At 45.2% G+C, this 16,353-nt stretch overlaps 1 protein-coding gene across 2 annotated transcripts in view; it reads right to left on the bottom strand.

The window, feature by feature from the left end:
• Nucleotides 1-598: 598 nt before the first annotated feature.
• The window catches only part of ZSWIM8 (zinc finger SWIM-type containing 8), a 57,440-nt gene continuing 41,685 nt past the window's right edge, over nucleotides 599-16,353 (bottom strand). The window contains exons 13-26 of one of the 2 annotated variants that reach the window (XM_027885156.1): nucleotides 15,987-16,170; nucleotides 15,351-15,449; nucleotides 14,323-14,447; nucleotides 12,827-13,058; nucleotides 11,365-11,517; nucleotides 10,336-10,558; nucleotides 9,863-10,152; nucleotides 8,988-9,211; nucleotides 8,224-8,706; nucleotides 7,472-7,640; nucleotides 5,032-5,205; nucleotides 3,532-3,651; nucleotides 2,402-2,580; nucleotides 599-1,625 (exon numbers count right to left, since the gene is read on the bottom strand). In XM_027885156.1, coding sequence (XP_027740957.1) covers nucleotides 1,422-1,625; nucleotides 2,402-2,580; nucleotides 3,532-3,651; nucleotides 5,032-5,205; nucleotides 7,472-7,640; nucleotides 8,224-8,706; nucleotides 8,988-9,211; nucleotides 9,863-10,152; nucleotides 10,336-10,558; nucleotides 11,365-11,517; nucleotides 12,827-13,058; nucleotides 14,323-14,447; nucleotides 15,351-15,449; nucleotides 15,987-16,170 — 2,859 coding nt within the window. In that variant the 3' untranslated portion in view covers nucleotides 599-1,421. The remainder of the gene's footprint in view (nucleotides 1,626-2,401; nucleotides 2,581-3,531; nucleotides 3,652-5,031; nucleotides 5,206-7,471; nucleotides 7,641-8,223; nucleotides 8,707-8,987; nucleotides 9,212-9,862; nucleotides 10,153-10,335; nucleotides 10,559-11,364; nucleotides 11,518-12,826; nucleotides 13,059-14,322; nucleotides 14,448-15,350; nucleotides 15,450-15,986; nucleotides 16,171-16,353) is intronic. The other variant, XM_027885157.1, reaches the window with a different exon arrangement.

The following is a 16,353-nucleotide window of genomic DNA, read 5'->3' as shown; positions in this document are numbered from 1 at the left end:
ATATATTATTACTGAGAAACTGGATTCTTAACATCCATGATTATCTGCCTTCCAGTTGCAAAAGCCCTGAAATTTATGTGCTTGTACGCTTCAGTTTCTAAATTTAATTTTCTGCAATGCTGTCCCTATTGGATATCTTTCATAGTCCACCAAGTATCTCTAAACACATGGGAGCAAGCGACTCGCCTTCTTTAACAATTACATCAGGAGCAGCAGCTGCTGTTTCGCATGATACTGTGGAAATACACAGGTCTGAATTATCACACAATATTACTGGTGTCAAGACTAGAAAAGGAACATAGTGACTGACAGAACTGTAGGCAGAACATCTCAGGATTACTACCAACTCTCTTGACAGTCATCAATGACCCAGTCCACACATACCTCAGTCTCTGCAGAGGCACACTGTTCTCACAAAACTACCAGGCAAGAAACCTTTGGCTCAGAGCTTGTGTAAAAGCTCTGGCCTCCTGCTTTGTGCTGGATTTCTGTTCCCCAAGGCAAGGCAGCTACCTACCAGGGCACATAAGAGCTCCCACTGGCACACAGCTGGCCAGCTGCATCAGACTGTCAACATCATAGCAGAGAGAAGAGAGAGTCAGTCTAAGAAAACGAGTGTTTAATCAGGAAACAAGAAGAGACAAGGGATAAGAAACTGATTACAGGAGAGTAATACCCCAGCCAAAAGAAACAGGATTGTACAACTTGTAACAACCAGGATCAAAACATTCTATGGAGTCAGCAGTGCCCAGTGAGGGACACTCCTGAGAAAGAGCCCAAGCACTTCTGGCAGTCTCCAGGCAGCTCAGCCCAGTCACGGACTGACTGCCCAAGCTCCAGCCTCTGCCCTCAGCTGCTGCTGCAGAAAGCCGCCGAGGTGGCCCTGGCCGTGCTACTCCAGCCTCAGCTTCTCTCAGCAGGAGTTGCTGAAATGGATGGAGAAAGCACTCACTGTGCACAGCAGTCCCAGCCACTCCCAACAGGAGATGGTGTGTGGGGTAAGAGAAGCCCATACAAAAAAAAGTTTACATATTTATAAATGCCAAAATAAATATTTAAGACAGAATCCCCAACCCCTCTAACATGTGCGCAATCACACTGCAAACTGCTCGCAGGACAGCCTCCTGGGGCTCAGGGAAAAAAGCAGTGACTACACCACAGGGCAGCCAGCTCAACTTCCTTCTCATTTCCTGATGCTTCTGAAGCCTGCAGCCCACTGAGAAGGAGGAGGAAGAGCGAGCGAAGCAGAGCGCCAACACGCAACAGTGCTGGAGAGGAATGTCATGGTATAAATACATCAGATCAGTGGTTTCCAACAAGTTAAAACTAAAATAAAAAAGACACCAGAAGGAAGGATGGTGTAAATGGAACTACAACTATGTCGGGCAAAGGGTTGTGTGTCCGTGGAGCTGCGCCCGATGTCACGGTGAGAAGGTGGTCATTTCCAGAGAGACCCTTTGCCACAGGTCCTTCGTCTGCTTGCTGCGCTTTAGGTTCTGGATAATATCATTGAACTGCATCATGCCCATGGGAGTCAGGCAGAAGGCGCTTCTGGCGCTGCGGATGGCATTCACAAAGTCATCGTAGTCAGCTGGAGTGAGATGGATCACCCGATGATGGATGTACTGGATGGGAACAGGGAAAGAGCCTTAAGGTATTTGCTCACCACTCTCATGCTGATGACACTCGGAGGCCTCAAGCTCCCAGGGCAATATGCCACATGATCCTGTTACCCACCAGCAGTCCCTAGACTCAGTGGCTCTGGCAAAGGAGAACTTTCTCAAAAGCCAGCCGTGCTGTATCCTACACCCCCAATGCAGCCAAGGCCAGTGCTCCCTCAGAGCACCGAAATGCAGCACAAGGCATCAGCAGGTGCTCTCCCCTTCATGAGCACCGAACTGGGCCATAGGACAGTGTTAAAGGGTCAGGTAACGCTCCATGCCACCAGCACCTAACCCTCATACTTCTCATTCTGCAGGTTACACACGGGGACCCAGCCTGCTCACAGGACATCTGCTTTGCTAAGGCGCATGGGCAGAGTAAGGCTTACACTGAGTGGACGGAGGCTTGAAAACATAGCAAACAAAGTTCAGAAGTTTAAAAGCAGGGGTAGCATTTGGAGTGACAAAGACATAGAACCACCCCAGCCTTTATGGAGAGCACAGGAGGCAAGAGGCCTCGGAAGAAGCAGTACAATGAGTTCCTCTATATGCAGCCTCCAAAGAGGCCAGTGATACATATTCTAGTCACTACTGACGGAGAGGGATACATCAGGCAATGGACCAGTTCAGCTACCACTACCCAAGTACCTTCTCCTCTGCACAAGCACACAGAGGCAGTACCTGCAAGGCGGGCAATGGCCTGGCAGCTTTGACAGGCAAGAAGACAGACCACACTTTACCTGCAAATAGGCCTGCTGGCACCTCTGCACCAGCTGGTGGAAGGCTGGGGTGCGCAGATGGTTGTGCACATGGGCAGGGTTGAGCCTCTGTAGAGCTTCCATGATGATCTCCTGGAGCACAAAAGGGCTCAGCACCCCCTTGGCTGCACCAACGCAAAACTGATGCACGTAGTTTACACCTGCACAGGAAGGAGAAGTCAGAACAACAATGTTAGGATGAGAGACACACAAGAAAACACATACTTCCCAGCAAGAACCTTGACCTGGAGCACCTTCTCAGTTTAATGCATCCTCAAGCAGGCTTGGGGGAGACAGGCTAGCACACTCACAGGGACAAGAGAACATTCTAATTTATCCATCAGGTCTGAGGAGAAAACAGGTACCACCTCAGTCACTGGTATTCCAAAGTTCACCTGTCTTTAAAGGGGGTATGTAAGAAAACTGATGTGGCAAAGTAACTAGAGAGACACTGCACCTTCTCCATTGTTTTCTGACTGCCCATCTAGGAAGCACCTAGATGTCCAAGCACCCAGGCCTTAAGGAGGCTGTAGACACCACTTCCTACAGCGCAGCTTTGTCAGCAGAAGCAGCAGAAGCTGTGCCACCAGACAGGCTGTTTGTAAGGGTGGTTGGTTTTTTTAATTCTTACTGCTTGTGAAAGAACTAAAAAAATGAGTTGACAAAAAAGATCCAGGAACAAAATGGAAGTAAAAAAAAAAAAAAAAAACCCACCCAAACACTGGTGGTTTGAGCACCTTTTGCTATAAAAGGTTCCTTACAGAAGGTATAAATGTACATAAGAAAGAGGAATGCCTACTATATAGTAGAAAGAGAAAAGAAAGAATTACTGCTAAAGAATAGAAGAAAGACATGCTCTGAACCCTGTCCAATCTCATGTACTTCATCCAGTGCGTCAAAATTTAAGATCACTGAATTCAAAACCATATAACCCAGAAATGGGACAAATGGATGGATGAAAGAACAGTAGGGATCTTCTGAAACACTCTCAGGAATGGGATCGACATCAGGCTCACCCAATCTTTGAAGTTTCACTCCTTTGAGAGCTTTTTCCCACCATGGTCCAAATCCCAGCACGTGAATTTCTGCTGAAGTACTGCTCTGAGCCTTACCTAACTTTGCAGCTAACCCAAGGAGCCATTTTACATCCTCTGTGTAGGGTGGGCTGCGGGAGAAGTTGTTGGGATGGTCGTTGTGAGCTCTTCGGCCAAGCATCTCCAGAGCCAGCATCCCTGTGAGAAAGGGGCAGCCACAGTCAAGAGGCACTTCTGCCCAGTAAGACTTAGACCAGCATTTTCACTCACTGCAACACAACCTGATTGGCCTGCCCTTCAGCAACAGAAAATTCCATAGCTGCAAAGAGTCCAGACAGAAACAAAAGGCTCCTCTTGGAGCCTGCCAGCCCAGACACTATCCACAAGAACATCTGGATCTCCTGTTTCCAACTGGGAAACTTGCACAGTCATCACCCCTAATCAGAGCTGCAATGAGACACTCCACAAGCACCTACCGCAATGGCAAGCAGACAGCCCCAAAAGCTGCACCACAAGAGTTGTTGTGAAAGCCATTTTGTAACAGAGAAGCTACCCAAACCAACCTGCTCTGCTGCAAAAACAACAGGCCAACACTGAGCCGCAGTATTGCCAATCTGCAAACATTTCACCTATGCCATTGCAGTCGTTCAGGCAAATCCTTCCATTTAAACAGTTCTCAAATACCAACGTGTCCCATGTCTTGATCTTCCAGACCTTCTTCCCTGCCTGTGCCTCTCTGTTATTCAGGCTATTAAACGCCTTTCATGGCCTACCACTTACCACTGTGATCTTTTCAATGACAACTGCACCCCTTTTTAGCTAACAAGTACTTTCTACTCTAGCTTTCAACAAAAAAACTCAACCAACCTCCAGACAGTTTTCCTTCCCTTTTCTTGCTTTGCTGGCTTTGCTCATCTTAGAGGCTCCCTTCTCCTTCCCGAGGCATCCACTGGGTTGGACCACGACTATGTACAGGTAGCTTACTACTTACTACTACAGTAGCTTACGAAATCAAAGCTTACTCACAAACCCCAAGACTGATATCCTTGTACCAATGGCAGTTAAGGCACAGACTATCTCCTCATAACCAGTATGACTGGGAAAGGAGTGCTAACTACATACCTACACTTCACAAAAAGTAAGTTCCCTCTGCATCTCTCTTCAACAACCTCTGTGCCTCTGAAGACTCAGCTGGTATTAAACTAGAGGTGTGCCTTCACCATCCATGAGCATCAGGAGCCACATACTGTTTTTTTCACATAGTCACAATTGCACAGTCACATCCTTGGAGCTCTATCCAGACTCCTTTATATAACCTGCTGAAAGGCAAGGCTTTTCCCAGCTCTAACCCACTTAGCTTTCTCTTTTGCTCTGATGGTCCTGAAAAGCAATTGTTCAATCTTCAAATGCTTCACCTTAATTTTTAGCCTTCACATATAATCACCAACTTGCTTTTTCCATGATCCTAAGATGCCATCACTCCCAACAGTAGCCAATTGCTAAATGACAGTGAAAACCTGCAGCCCTGCCCTGAATCCCTCTCAAGGAGGCTGCAGAAACCCACTTGGCCATCCTTACCAACTCGGTATGCGGAGTGGAGGTAGTGCAGACCCTGGGGGCTCACAGGCTGACTGTGCTGCTCATCGTCGGCAGGAAAACCCCCTGTAACAAGGGAGTTGGGCTGTGAGGACAGAGTTGTCAAGGAAGCCCCCTGAATCGCTGGGAACGTTGATCCTGCATGGACACTGCCTACTGAAGAGAGCAAAACAGCAGCATTAGGACCCATCACCAGCCTAAAAGAATTATCTCCTTCACATGACTGCCCTCAGCCAGTGCAGTGTTCTGTTCCCCTAAACAGAACAATACAGAAACCAAAACCCACAAACCTAAAACTGAAATACCATGGGCCAGGAATATCTCTATTTTGATTGCAAGCTGGGCCCGAAGGGATCAGTTACGTGTGTGTCCATCTCTTCTGCTGTATCTCACAAACCTGCGCAACATCTGTGTTTTACATGTAAACGCACATGTTGACTCAAAGTTCTTTGCTATTATTAAATGAAATGTTTGGTTCTTCTTCCTTGTCCCAGGAAACAAGCACGTGTATGTCTACACCTGATGAGAAGCTGCTGAGGAAAATTATTGAGCAGGAGCAGTATTAAATCACTCAAAGATCAAGTCCAACAATGCAAGGTTCTTCCACTTTTGCTGTAAGACAGCTGTCACTCCATTCAGGTGCCATGCAGGAAGAGTGTTACTGGAAGGTGACCTCCAATCCATCCTTGGAAAGAACAGCCACTTCATACACTGGCAGCATGTATCAACAGCAATAACAGCAAGGAGACTTGAGAAGTTGTCACCTTCAGACACTTAACTAGTATGAGCAAAATCAAGGGCAATCACAGGTTCCAAGTGCAAATCCATTGCGTTGTACCACCTAAATTTGTAGTGACAGCAGTTAACACTGAGCCAGCAAGCTGTACTCTGACAACAGGCTCACATTTATCTAACTGTCCCTTCTCAGGAAAGGTACAGAGAGTAAAAAGCAAGGTTTGCTTGAGAACTCCAGAGCAGACATGTCATTAGGTGTGTGCATGTTGTTACCCTTACTTCATGGCTTCGCTGTGGGGCTACACCAGCTTGAGCAATGCTCCAAGTTCTGTTTTTTTTTTCCTCCGTGTTTACCAGTGAATGTTTAAATACCTGAGAACAATGTGCCTCCCAGGAAAGATCCATCTGACCTCCTCAACTAAGGAGACACACAAGCCACAAAGTAGGGCAAAATTCATGCTGCATTTGAAGCCTGGCCAAGGAGAGTAACCCATAAGAATGAGCTGAACTATTGCCAGAGCTCAAGCATCACCCCATGACTACCTACTCCAGGAACAGTGAAACAGTATTGTAAGAACTGAAAACAGAAGTTTATGCAAGCCACAAACAATGGCAACTGGAAAGGGTGGGATTGTTTTTTCCTTTCATTAAGTGTTCTAGGATGAATTAGCACTTTCTGGAAGATTCATAACTGTTTGGAGGAGTACAGAAATAGTTTCTCACAGTGAAGAGTCACAGCATCAGCCCAGAACTAAGGTTGTCAGCTGTTAGATCCTAAGGCCTTTAGGGCTACTCTATTAGCTTTTGTAGTGGTTTTTTGGCATCAAAATACAAGATTAAAAAAAATAACTAAAAAGATTCTCCTGATACTCTGAATATGAAGGAAGCCAACACAGCTTTTAAGTGTTTTTCCACATGCCAGTCTTCCAGCACCAGGTGAGTTGCAAAGCACTGTACAAATAGGCAAACATTACAGCCCCTCCAGTGAGGGGATAAAGACTGGGTCAGCCATGACCAGCTGGTACAAAACCCCATGGCAATGACAGCATGTCCACAACTCAGTCAACAGCTGCTATTCCAGTGCTACACACTACTTGATGGGTCTTCACCACCACTGAAGCCCTAACACAACACGAGAGCAATCATTCCCATTGCCATGACTCTGCCAAAACATATGTTCTCTCTACATAAGTTCCATATTTTGGGTACTGGCTGCCTCCAATCTGTCAGGCAGGACAAGACATTTATTAGTGCTTCTGTAGCAGAAGTCTGCCTGCTCCCTGCTACCTGCACTCTACCCACCTCACCAAAGGAATCACAACAGCCTACTCATGATCATTGGTGCTCACCTTGCCCAAAGAAGTGGGGGGGGAATTAGGCTCTTAGAAGTCAGAAAGGCCAGGAGGGCTCCAAACATTCTTTAGACTAAAGGCCAAAACAGTCTCATACTGGATATTTAGCTAAACAGAAGTAAATCTCTGCTAGCTGAATCAGGTTCCCTTATGAATCCCAGTAGCCCTGAGCATGCACATCTTTAGAATGGGGTGGATTTGGCCAGAACTCTTCAGAGCAATAACCCTCGTTCCACCTGTAATCAGTGAGGAACAGGATTGACTGGATTACAGCCCCAATACAGTTAACAAACCTGAGCTACACACAGCCCTGTATACAGAGCTGTAACACTTACTCGCTACATTGGAAGACAGCGACAGTCCCGTCTCACTGTGATAGGGATGCACAGCAATCTGCGTCATGGATGGGACGGGCACACCAGGGAAGGACACTGCTGTAGCTGCCAGTGATGGTGTTGTTACAGAATAAGGGTACTGCGCTCCTATGAATGCTGGGTGGACACCCTGAAACAGAAGTAAGTAACAGCCATGTCTACTTTGCCTCAAAATCTTGAAGTGTTCAAAATACGGTATCCCCACACAAACCCAGAGCATGGAAATTCCAGTCTGACAAGGAAAAGGAAGCACAGAAGGAACCTTGCACCACACGAGCATTACATCTGCTTGCTCCTCTTCCCTTTAAAAATCCTATCAGTTTGCAGAAAGCCACTCCAAGACCTTCAAAAATAGGTAAAGGTTAAAATAACCTTTATTTGGTTTTCCCTCTGTAGTGTCCATTTATCTGTAAGCTATTAAGAAGACAAGCTTTCTGCCCAATGCCTTCTGAAAAACTATAGAGCAATGAAAATTAAAAACTACTGATGTATTGTATTTTATATTCTCTTGAGACTTTACATGTAGCCACAGTAGGCTGCATATTCGAGCTGGGAGGTCAAAGTAAGTGCCAACAATTGGTAAGTAAGTGAGAGCAGAAGCTAGATCTCAGGTCATGGCAGGTCTGAGCCCCATGCTCTCCCCAGTCTGACATATTCCCTCTGAAGCAGCCAACAAGGTCACAGTAAACAAACAAAGCACAGTCAAAACTCACCTGCGGGTACGCTGAGCCAGGGACCGGGAAGACAGCTGGGCGTGGCATGTGCTGGACAGTGTGTCCGATGTACTGGGGATTACAGGGGATGTGAGTCTGAAGGGTGGTGTAAGGGTGGAGACCCTGCGTGTGTGTATGTGCCATTGCTGGCCCTGCCACTGTGTGCTGCTGGTACATGGTCGACCCCACAGAGATCACTGGCATGACCGTTGTTGCCGCAGTTACTGCAGCTGCCACTGTCACAGTGGTTGGCTCCGAGGTCACCCGGTTGTCTGCCAACCCACGGGCTGCTTCAGACGTGGCCCGTGCTCCGCTGGCACTGCAGCCAGTGGCACCTTCTCTCTGGGCTGGGGTCCCGCCAACAGTCTGTTCGTAAAGCCAGTACCACTGATGAGCTACTTCAAACAGGACTTCTGGGTACACACCACCTCCTTTGGCTGCCTCTTCTACTGCCATGCAGGCCTTTTCCAGCATCAGGTTGTCCTGGGAGCAGTGAAACAAAAGCAGAAGTTAAGAACACAAAACCAGAAACATAAGAAGGAAAAACTACAACAGGAGAAAACTATAGGGCACTCTAAAATGACCAAACAGATGCTATTCTGCTGTTATGCAGCAGAATGAGCAGTGTTATTCATGAAACATAAGAAATACACAGAACTGGGATTAAGGCTGTGCAATAGCTAAAGAGCCCACCCCACAACTAACAGCAGCACATCCTTGATGCTAAAAATAACTGCACCAGCCAGCTGCCACATGATGCTCACCTGTTCCTTACACTGCACCAGAGCCCTCTGGATCTCATTTGGGTTCAGGGCATGGGCATGAGGCAGGCAGCTGAGTGCCAGTTCAGCAGCTGCCCGCACCATGTTGGAGTCTCTGGCCCGTGAAGCTCTGTCTGCCAATGATGCCACTTCTGGGGGAGTGAGATGTCCATCCCAACACTCGACCAAGATGTTCAAGGCAGCGCTACCAATCTCCATGGCCTGCCCTAAGAGGAAGAGAGAAGACTCTCACACCACTGTATGCCCAGCACAGTTAAAGTCAGCTTTCCCTCAACAGCAGGTGCACTCCTCACTTCGTTCAGGAGCAGCAACAGAGCCCAGCTGCTTCCCTTATGATTCCAGTCAAATTTAGGTGCTTCCTCCCAAAACACGTGACAGACAAGAGCCCTCAATAAACAAGTGGTGACTTATCAAAGTTAAGCTAAAGATATATTTGAAATAGTGGAAGGAACTTGCTATAGCTGATTTTAGTACCCACAAACCAGTCTGGACTGTCAGTCTATTTCCGTCATATCCGGAAACATGAATTTTCAAGGACGTGTTTTTCAGGCCCCTAGAAGCCATATGGATAGGCAGTACGTTTGGGTGCAAACAGAAGGAGGAAACTGAAACACTGAACACAGTCAAAGAGCATGTTCTGTCTCTCCAGCATACCCCTGAAGGAGAAGACCAGTCTCTGTGTGAGAAGTGGGCTTGTCGCAGGACAAACGTGTAAGAAAGAGGTCACAAGAACCTTCCAGGCCAAAAGCAAGCACCACTGTGTAAATCACTGGGGCAACCCATTTTCAGGAATAAGTTTGCCTCCCTGCCACCCTTCCTGCCCAAAAGTAAGCTTCCCAGTAAAGTTTTGCTGTAACCTGTGATCCAAGAGACATGGGAGGAGTAAGTTCGAGAGAGCCAGTTGGGAGACACAAAGTTGTGCAGCCCTAGTGCATACAGCCCAATCTCAAAGGCGCAGAGGTGAAGGTTGCGGTGTGGTCCCTGGTGCCCACCACTGGAGGAAGGGTGGGTGAAGATAGAGGTACTGCTGTTTCCACCTGCTTTGATAAGGACTGTCTTGGCCAATTCAAAGTAGAAGTGAGCAGCTGCCTCTGAGGGCTGGTTTGGGACATGAGGAGCATGGCTCTCCAGACGTCTCCCTTTATACCTAGAAGAAAGAGGAATCTTTCAGACAACAAGTACCCCAAAGTTTGATAGCTGGAGTATAGAGTTCCTGTCCTTAGGGTCCAGAGGAAACAAAGCAAATTTTCCCAATAAACTGATGCAACACACACTAGCTCCCTGAGATCAGGCCAAGAGGTTGCCTCTTTGCATTGGTATTATTCATTACCTGCCAACTTCCACGGTCTTTGCACGGGCTCCTCCACTGGCTCTCCTACTGCCACTGGAAGAGGAGGATCCCAGTGAATCACTTGAAGAGCTGCTGATGCTGTCGCTGTCCTGTCCTCTGCCCCAGGATGCTGTTGCCCATCCCCCACGCAGGGGACGCCGACTGAGCGTTGGAGAACTGTCAGAGGTGGTTTCAGGAGCACTGCTGTCAATGCTAGCCATGCCTACAACACCAGAACCAGCACAAATGTCATATCACCTGCAGAACCAACTAAGATCAGTCGTGTAAAAGCCTTATGGTTGCCAGGCAATCACTGCAAATTAGGAGATTAAATTAAATCACTTCAGCCACAGACATCAGTGTCATTTTGTACTTCTTGAATTAAAATGCAGAGGAGTCTCAGAACAGCAGCTTCTCTGAACTTGTTTCTGGATCCAGGAGCACAGTACTCCACTCCCAGAGTCCAGCAATGAATCAGCTCCAGGTATCCAATCCATCACGCAGAACATAACTGGTGTGAGAAAGGTATAGTAACTTGCCATATAGAAAAGGGCAGGAAATCTGTGGAGCAAATCCTATTTCTCCGTGTCAAACATCTCAGAGACAGTCAGCTGCTTCTGCTGTCCAGGAAAGGCTGACAAGTGGAATCACAGAATCATAAAATGGTTTGGTTTGGAAGGGACCTCAAAGATCATCCAGTTCCAATCTCCCTGCAATGGGTAGGGACACCTTCCACAATACCATGGTGTTCAAAGCCCCATCTAGCCTGGCCTTGAACACTCCTGGGATGGGGCATCAATCACTTCTCCAGGCAACCTGTTCCAGAGCCTCACAGTGAAGAATTTCTTCCTAATATCTAATTTAAATCTCTCTGCTTTCAGTTTGAAGCCATTACCCTTTGTCATAACAGTAAGTGCCCTTGTTAAAAGTCCCTCTCCAGCTTTCTCGTGTGAATAAAAGAACAAGGCGTAAACCCCAGCAGACTGCCTAGCAGAGCACCAGATGCTGTTTGAGCTAGTCCATTCTCACCTGTGTGTTTCTTCTTTTGCCTGACAGGTGAACCCCAGCATCTCCCATTGTATCCACCTCGGTTTCCAAGGGCCAGACGACTGGGGACCTTTCCTTCTTGTTTCAAAACAGTGGCCTCCGCAGCTGGCTCACAGGGAGACCTCTGAGAGCTTTCTGCAGGAATTGGACAGTGACGAGGGAAATGTTATCATTTGTTTCTGTAGCTCTAAAATCAGTCATAGCCATTTAAAAGATATAAATATCAAAAGATGTAGGATTTTCATAAAATAAATGGTATTTATGAGCAGGATTATCTGAGTTTTCTTTCAGTATTAAGCACATCATCTGACACCAGGCCAGAACATTTAACTCAAGATTTGGAAAATATGCTGCAACTATGGAAAATTTTATTATTACTGCAGTCATCCTCAGCTAGTGTTGATCTCTTTGGGAACAGTTAATAGAGCACTTACATTCCACCAAATGCTGCTGTATGTGATGTCTGCCACCAATATGAAAGTGCAGCTTGAAGCAAACTGCATTGTGCTGGTTCTGGCTAGGGTAGAGTTAGTTCTCACAGCAGCTAGGATTGGGCTGTGTTTTGAATTTGTGCTGGTAGCAGTGTTGATAATTCAAGCATGTTTTAGTTATTGCTGAGCTGAGCTTAGACAAAGTCAAGGCCTTTTCTGCCCCTCATACCACCCCACCAGTGAGGGGGCTTGGGATGCAGAAAAGCTGAGAGAAGACACAGTTGTGACAGCTGATCTCAAATGACCAAAGGGATATTCCGTATCATATGATGCCAGCATGTAAAGCTGGGGGAAGAAGAAAAAAGGGGGAATATTTGGAGTTATAGCACTCATCTTCCCAAGTAATCATTAAGAGTGATGGAGCCTTGCTTTGCTGGGGATGACTGAACACCTGTCTGCTCATGGGAAGCAGTGAATTAATTCCTTGTTTTGCTTTATTTGTGTGCACAGTTTTTGCTTTGCCTATTAAAGTGTCTTTATCTCAACCCATAAGTTCTCTCACTTGTACTCTTTCAGTTCACTCCTCCATCCTATCCAGGGGTGAGTAAGCAAACAGCTGCATGGTGCTTGGTTAAACCAAGCTGGCTGGGGTTAAACCACACACATATACCTCTAACAACCTTCAGCAATCTTACTTATCTATCTTGCATAAAGGCACCTGACTCAGGGTGTAACTTTTTGAAATCCTGCACTTCTGTGATAAAAATCTAAAAGACAGAGGCACAGTAGTTTTATCTTAACTGGTTATACAACTATTTCAAGATAGGACAACCTGAAAACTAGCTTGAATTTCTATGCAACAAGAATGTATATAGAAATGGATAGAGCCAAACAGATAACAGTAGAGTGACATTCTAGTAACCAAGGAGCCAGATGGTAATATAATCACTCTGACTACTTTATTATGCTAAAACAGAAAGGTTTTAGCATAGCCCTTACAAAGCACTTCTTACCCTGTGCACTCTTCTCCACAAAGTTCTCGGGACTGCTCTGGACTGCAGTGCTTACAGCAGTTTGCTGCGTGACAGAAGTCCCTGGAAGCTGCTGGATAGCTGCAGTGGACTGGGCAGCATGTTTGGAAGGAGATTTTTGATTTGCAACTGTAGGCTTGCTGGATGAGTAGAAGGAACTCAGCGTCTGTGGTTTGTGAGTTTGACTCTCTCTGTCCAGGAGTTTGTCTAAAATCTTTAACAACAAGGAAAAAAACAAAGGCATTCAGCAGAAGGGTAAGAGGGAAAGTACCAAATCAACTTCCTGGTGGACAATAAATTCCATTTGTTGGAGGAAAACAAAACAAAATGCTTATTCTCTAGAAAGTAGGCATCATCTTCCTGTACTGAAGATCAGCAATGCACAGTTGAGAGCCATGTGATCTGCATTACATGAAGAAGCAAAGATTCATTCATACTCAGTAATATCTCCATTTTCACTTGAAATAACCACTGCCTTTACTTGAAAAGTACCTAAAACTCACAAAAAATAAGTAATTCTGGTACATCAGGGACAGAATGGAGCACTCTAAATTAGATGTTCTTGTTTAAATCACAAAAATTCTGTGCTTACCATTCAGAAAATCCTGTTCCTACATTACAGATAAACTGGCAAAGCCCACAGAGAAACTGTCTTCTATGGCCTACAGTAACATTTTTTTGTCTTAAATTTATTATGTAATTGGGGAACAATGGGTGACCACATTTTACAGGTTTGTCCATTTCTACTGTTCATTTTCCACATGAAATGAATACCAAAAATCTGACAGAGCATTTAATTGCAGATGTTTGATATTACAGTGTCCCTGTAATTCCCCAGAGAAGAGTATAGCAGAAGTATTCTCCCTTAGGAGAAGAAAGACACTAATAATATACTAATAAAATATCTTGCTGTGTAGGAGGATTTGTGAATATAAAAGATTAATAAAACCATTTCTGAAGCATCAGCAATTTTCAATCTTTTTCTTTCCTCCTTTGGGGTGGAAGGGTAGAGTTTTAGCCTCTCTTTTGCACGAGAAATTAAGACACAAGTATACTGAACTAATATATTAAAAAGAGGTGAGTGGTTAAAAAACAGAGGCTTTGCCAGATAATACTGTTCTGCAAGCCAACATCCCTGCAGCAAAACATAAGCAATCCCCAGGCCACATGCAGACTTCACACTGAAAACCCTTGGGAAAGGACTTGTTTTAGCAGGCAAACAAAAGCAATAAAAGCAGTGGCAACACATCTCCCGACTGGACCTTAAGAAACCCCATGGAAAGAGTACCTCTCCAGGGCAATGCACGCTGCACAATTAGATTTTGCATCAGTGGAAGAATATAAATACCACAATATGGCTTGTAAAACATCAGTACGTGACACAGCAACTTATGACCACTGGCTAAACTATCAAATCCATTAAAACCCAAACACAACCTGCTTTCCATCTCTCTCTCCCCTTTCAAAGGGAAACTCACCTTCTTCAGCTTAGACTGATCATCCTTGTAAGTGATCATCAGGGCTAGTGCCAGATCCCCTTTCTCCCTTCGCGTGCCTTCACACAACAGAGGATGTTCTGCTTCACTGACAGTTGTTTTCATACCTGCACGCCAGAAAAGAGGGGATGAAGAGACAAGTGAGCCCATGGGACTCTCTCTGAGCACTATCTCATCCTGAGCACTGTCTATACCTCAGACTAATCTATTCACCTCACTGTTACAGGCAAAAGAAGACTTTTTTTCCCCCTGTTTTTCTGTTAACTTCAGGAACAGGTCATGAATAAACAGGAGCTGCTGCCTGCTACTGTCAGAACAACTAGATACTAATATGCCACAGGAAGAGTCGAGGCAAGCCTATAACCCTATCTTGAAACAAACTTTTTGGTTTCTGCAGATGCTACAAGCCAGCATCCCCACACCATAAATAACTCATCTTCCTCCTTTCAAAGATGAGGCAACTGAGAACAGGTCTTGTTTAATCCATTTTATTCCTTTTTGCACACTGCTATAGAACAAGCATGAAGTGGTGTCAACATAACATATATATAATCATTGCTTTGTTGCTGAAGCTGATAAATGAATCAAGAATACACTACCATGCTGTGATCCTGAATTATATGACAATGTTTGAAAGCACTTCTGTTAGTCTCCCACTAAGACTAACCTCTTTTAACCTCTGAAATGATTGCCTTTTGTTCTCTAAAACTGTCCATCTTCATTAAAGTCCAGGCACTACACATTCCATGACAAGAGCAAGCAGAACGCTAAAATTCATGTAACTACGTTGACATTCAGTTCTCATCCCATATTCCCTTTCCATTTTTCACAGCTTTGCAAAGACACCTCAACCCTGGCATGTAGAATCCTTCTGCATCTGATTCTGGCAAACTGTGCAAACACTTTCATTTCTGCACTATACTGGAATGAACTACTAACTCCCACCATTCAAAATGGGGCAAGATGCAGAACATGGATGAAGATAGACTTTTCTTGTAAAAGACTCTTACCAAGAGCAGCAACAGCTGCCTCAAAACCAAGCTCTTCATCTCCAGGCATTTCATTGTTCCAATTACGGCTTGGGGGTCTAGAGCCTGTGGGAGAAACCACTGAAAGAAGACAACAGAATTAGTATTCAGCTTTCAAAAGCTAAGACCTCAGAGCAAAAGACATTTCTGAGGCTTTCTGAATTTGCAGACCTTCTCGTGGTCCTATTCCTAGCCTTGTATCAATTTCAAGACCATAGAACCTTATGGTTTTTTTTTTCCATTTCTAACCTCAGAAGGCTCCAGGTACATTGTCAAGTCAGTCTTCTAATCCCAGGTTGTTGTGTTTTATTTTTTAAATACTAAGATTTATATTAGCTTCCTCTTACTATAAACAGCATAAGAGCAGCCAAGTCAGTCATTTATAACTATTTTAGAGACACACACAGTACTGAAATGTGGTAAGTGCCCAGTTGTTTTCAAATGCAAGCAGAAGCAGAAACAGTTCCACTGGGGAACAAAGTACTCCTACAGCAATATGGAGGGAAGCACAAGAATAAAGATTAGGCTTATACAGAAGACAGTTTCTCTTTGAAAATTCCCCAAGACCTGGCATCTCAGAATATGCCCTGCACACACTGAAGCCAAGGCAGTCAGTACCTGGAGTGCACAGCACATCAAATATAAAGCTTGCCAACATCAGAGGCAGGACAGGACGGTAATCACATAATGTCCCTTCACGTAGTTCTTCAGCTCTTCCTCGAATAGTGTTCATCTCACTGGTGCCCAAGGGAATTTTCTTCAAGAGGGCTGCAATCTCAGATTCCTGATAAGCCAGCTTCACCTGGTAGTATCCACAAGGAAACAGAAGAAATTGTCAACAGCATAGGCCCTGTGGGCAGCAGACCATTTTTCCCTACATATAAAGTACAGCAATGGTTTTTATTGGATTATTAAATTATAGCAACTCTTAACAGCCTAGCTACCTTTACCATTCTGTCCACAAAAAAAAAAAAAAAAAAAAAAA

Source organism: Empidonax traillii, unplaced genomic scaffold, assembly GCF_003031625.1.
Source record: "Empidonax traillii isolate 1590-97213 ecotype Southwest subspecies unplaced genomic scaffold, ASM303162v1 scaffold162:size863265, whole genome shotgun sequence".
Classification (NCBI taxonomy): domain Eukaryota; kingdom Metazoa; phylum Chordata; class Aves; order Passeriformes; family Tyrannidae; genus Empidonax; species Empidonax traillii.
This window is presented reverse-complemented; position numbering and strand designations above follow the sequence as displayed.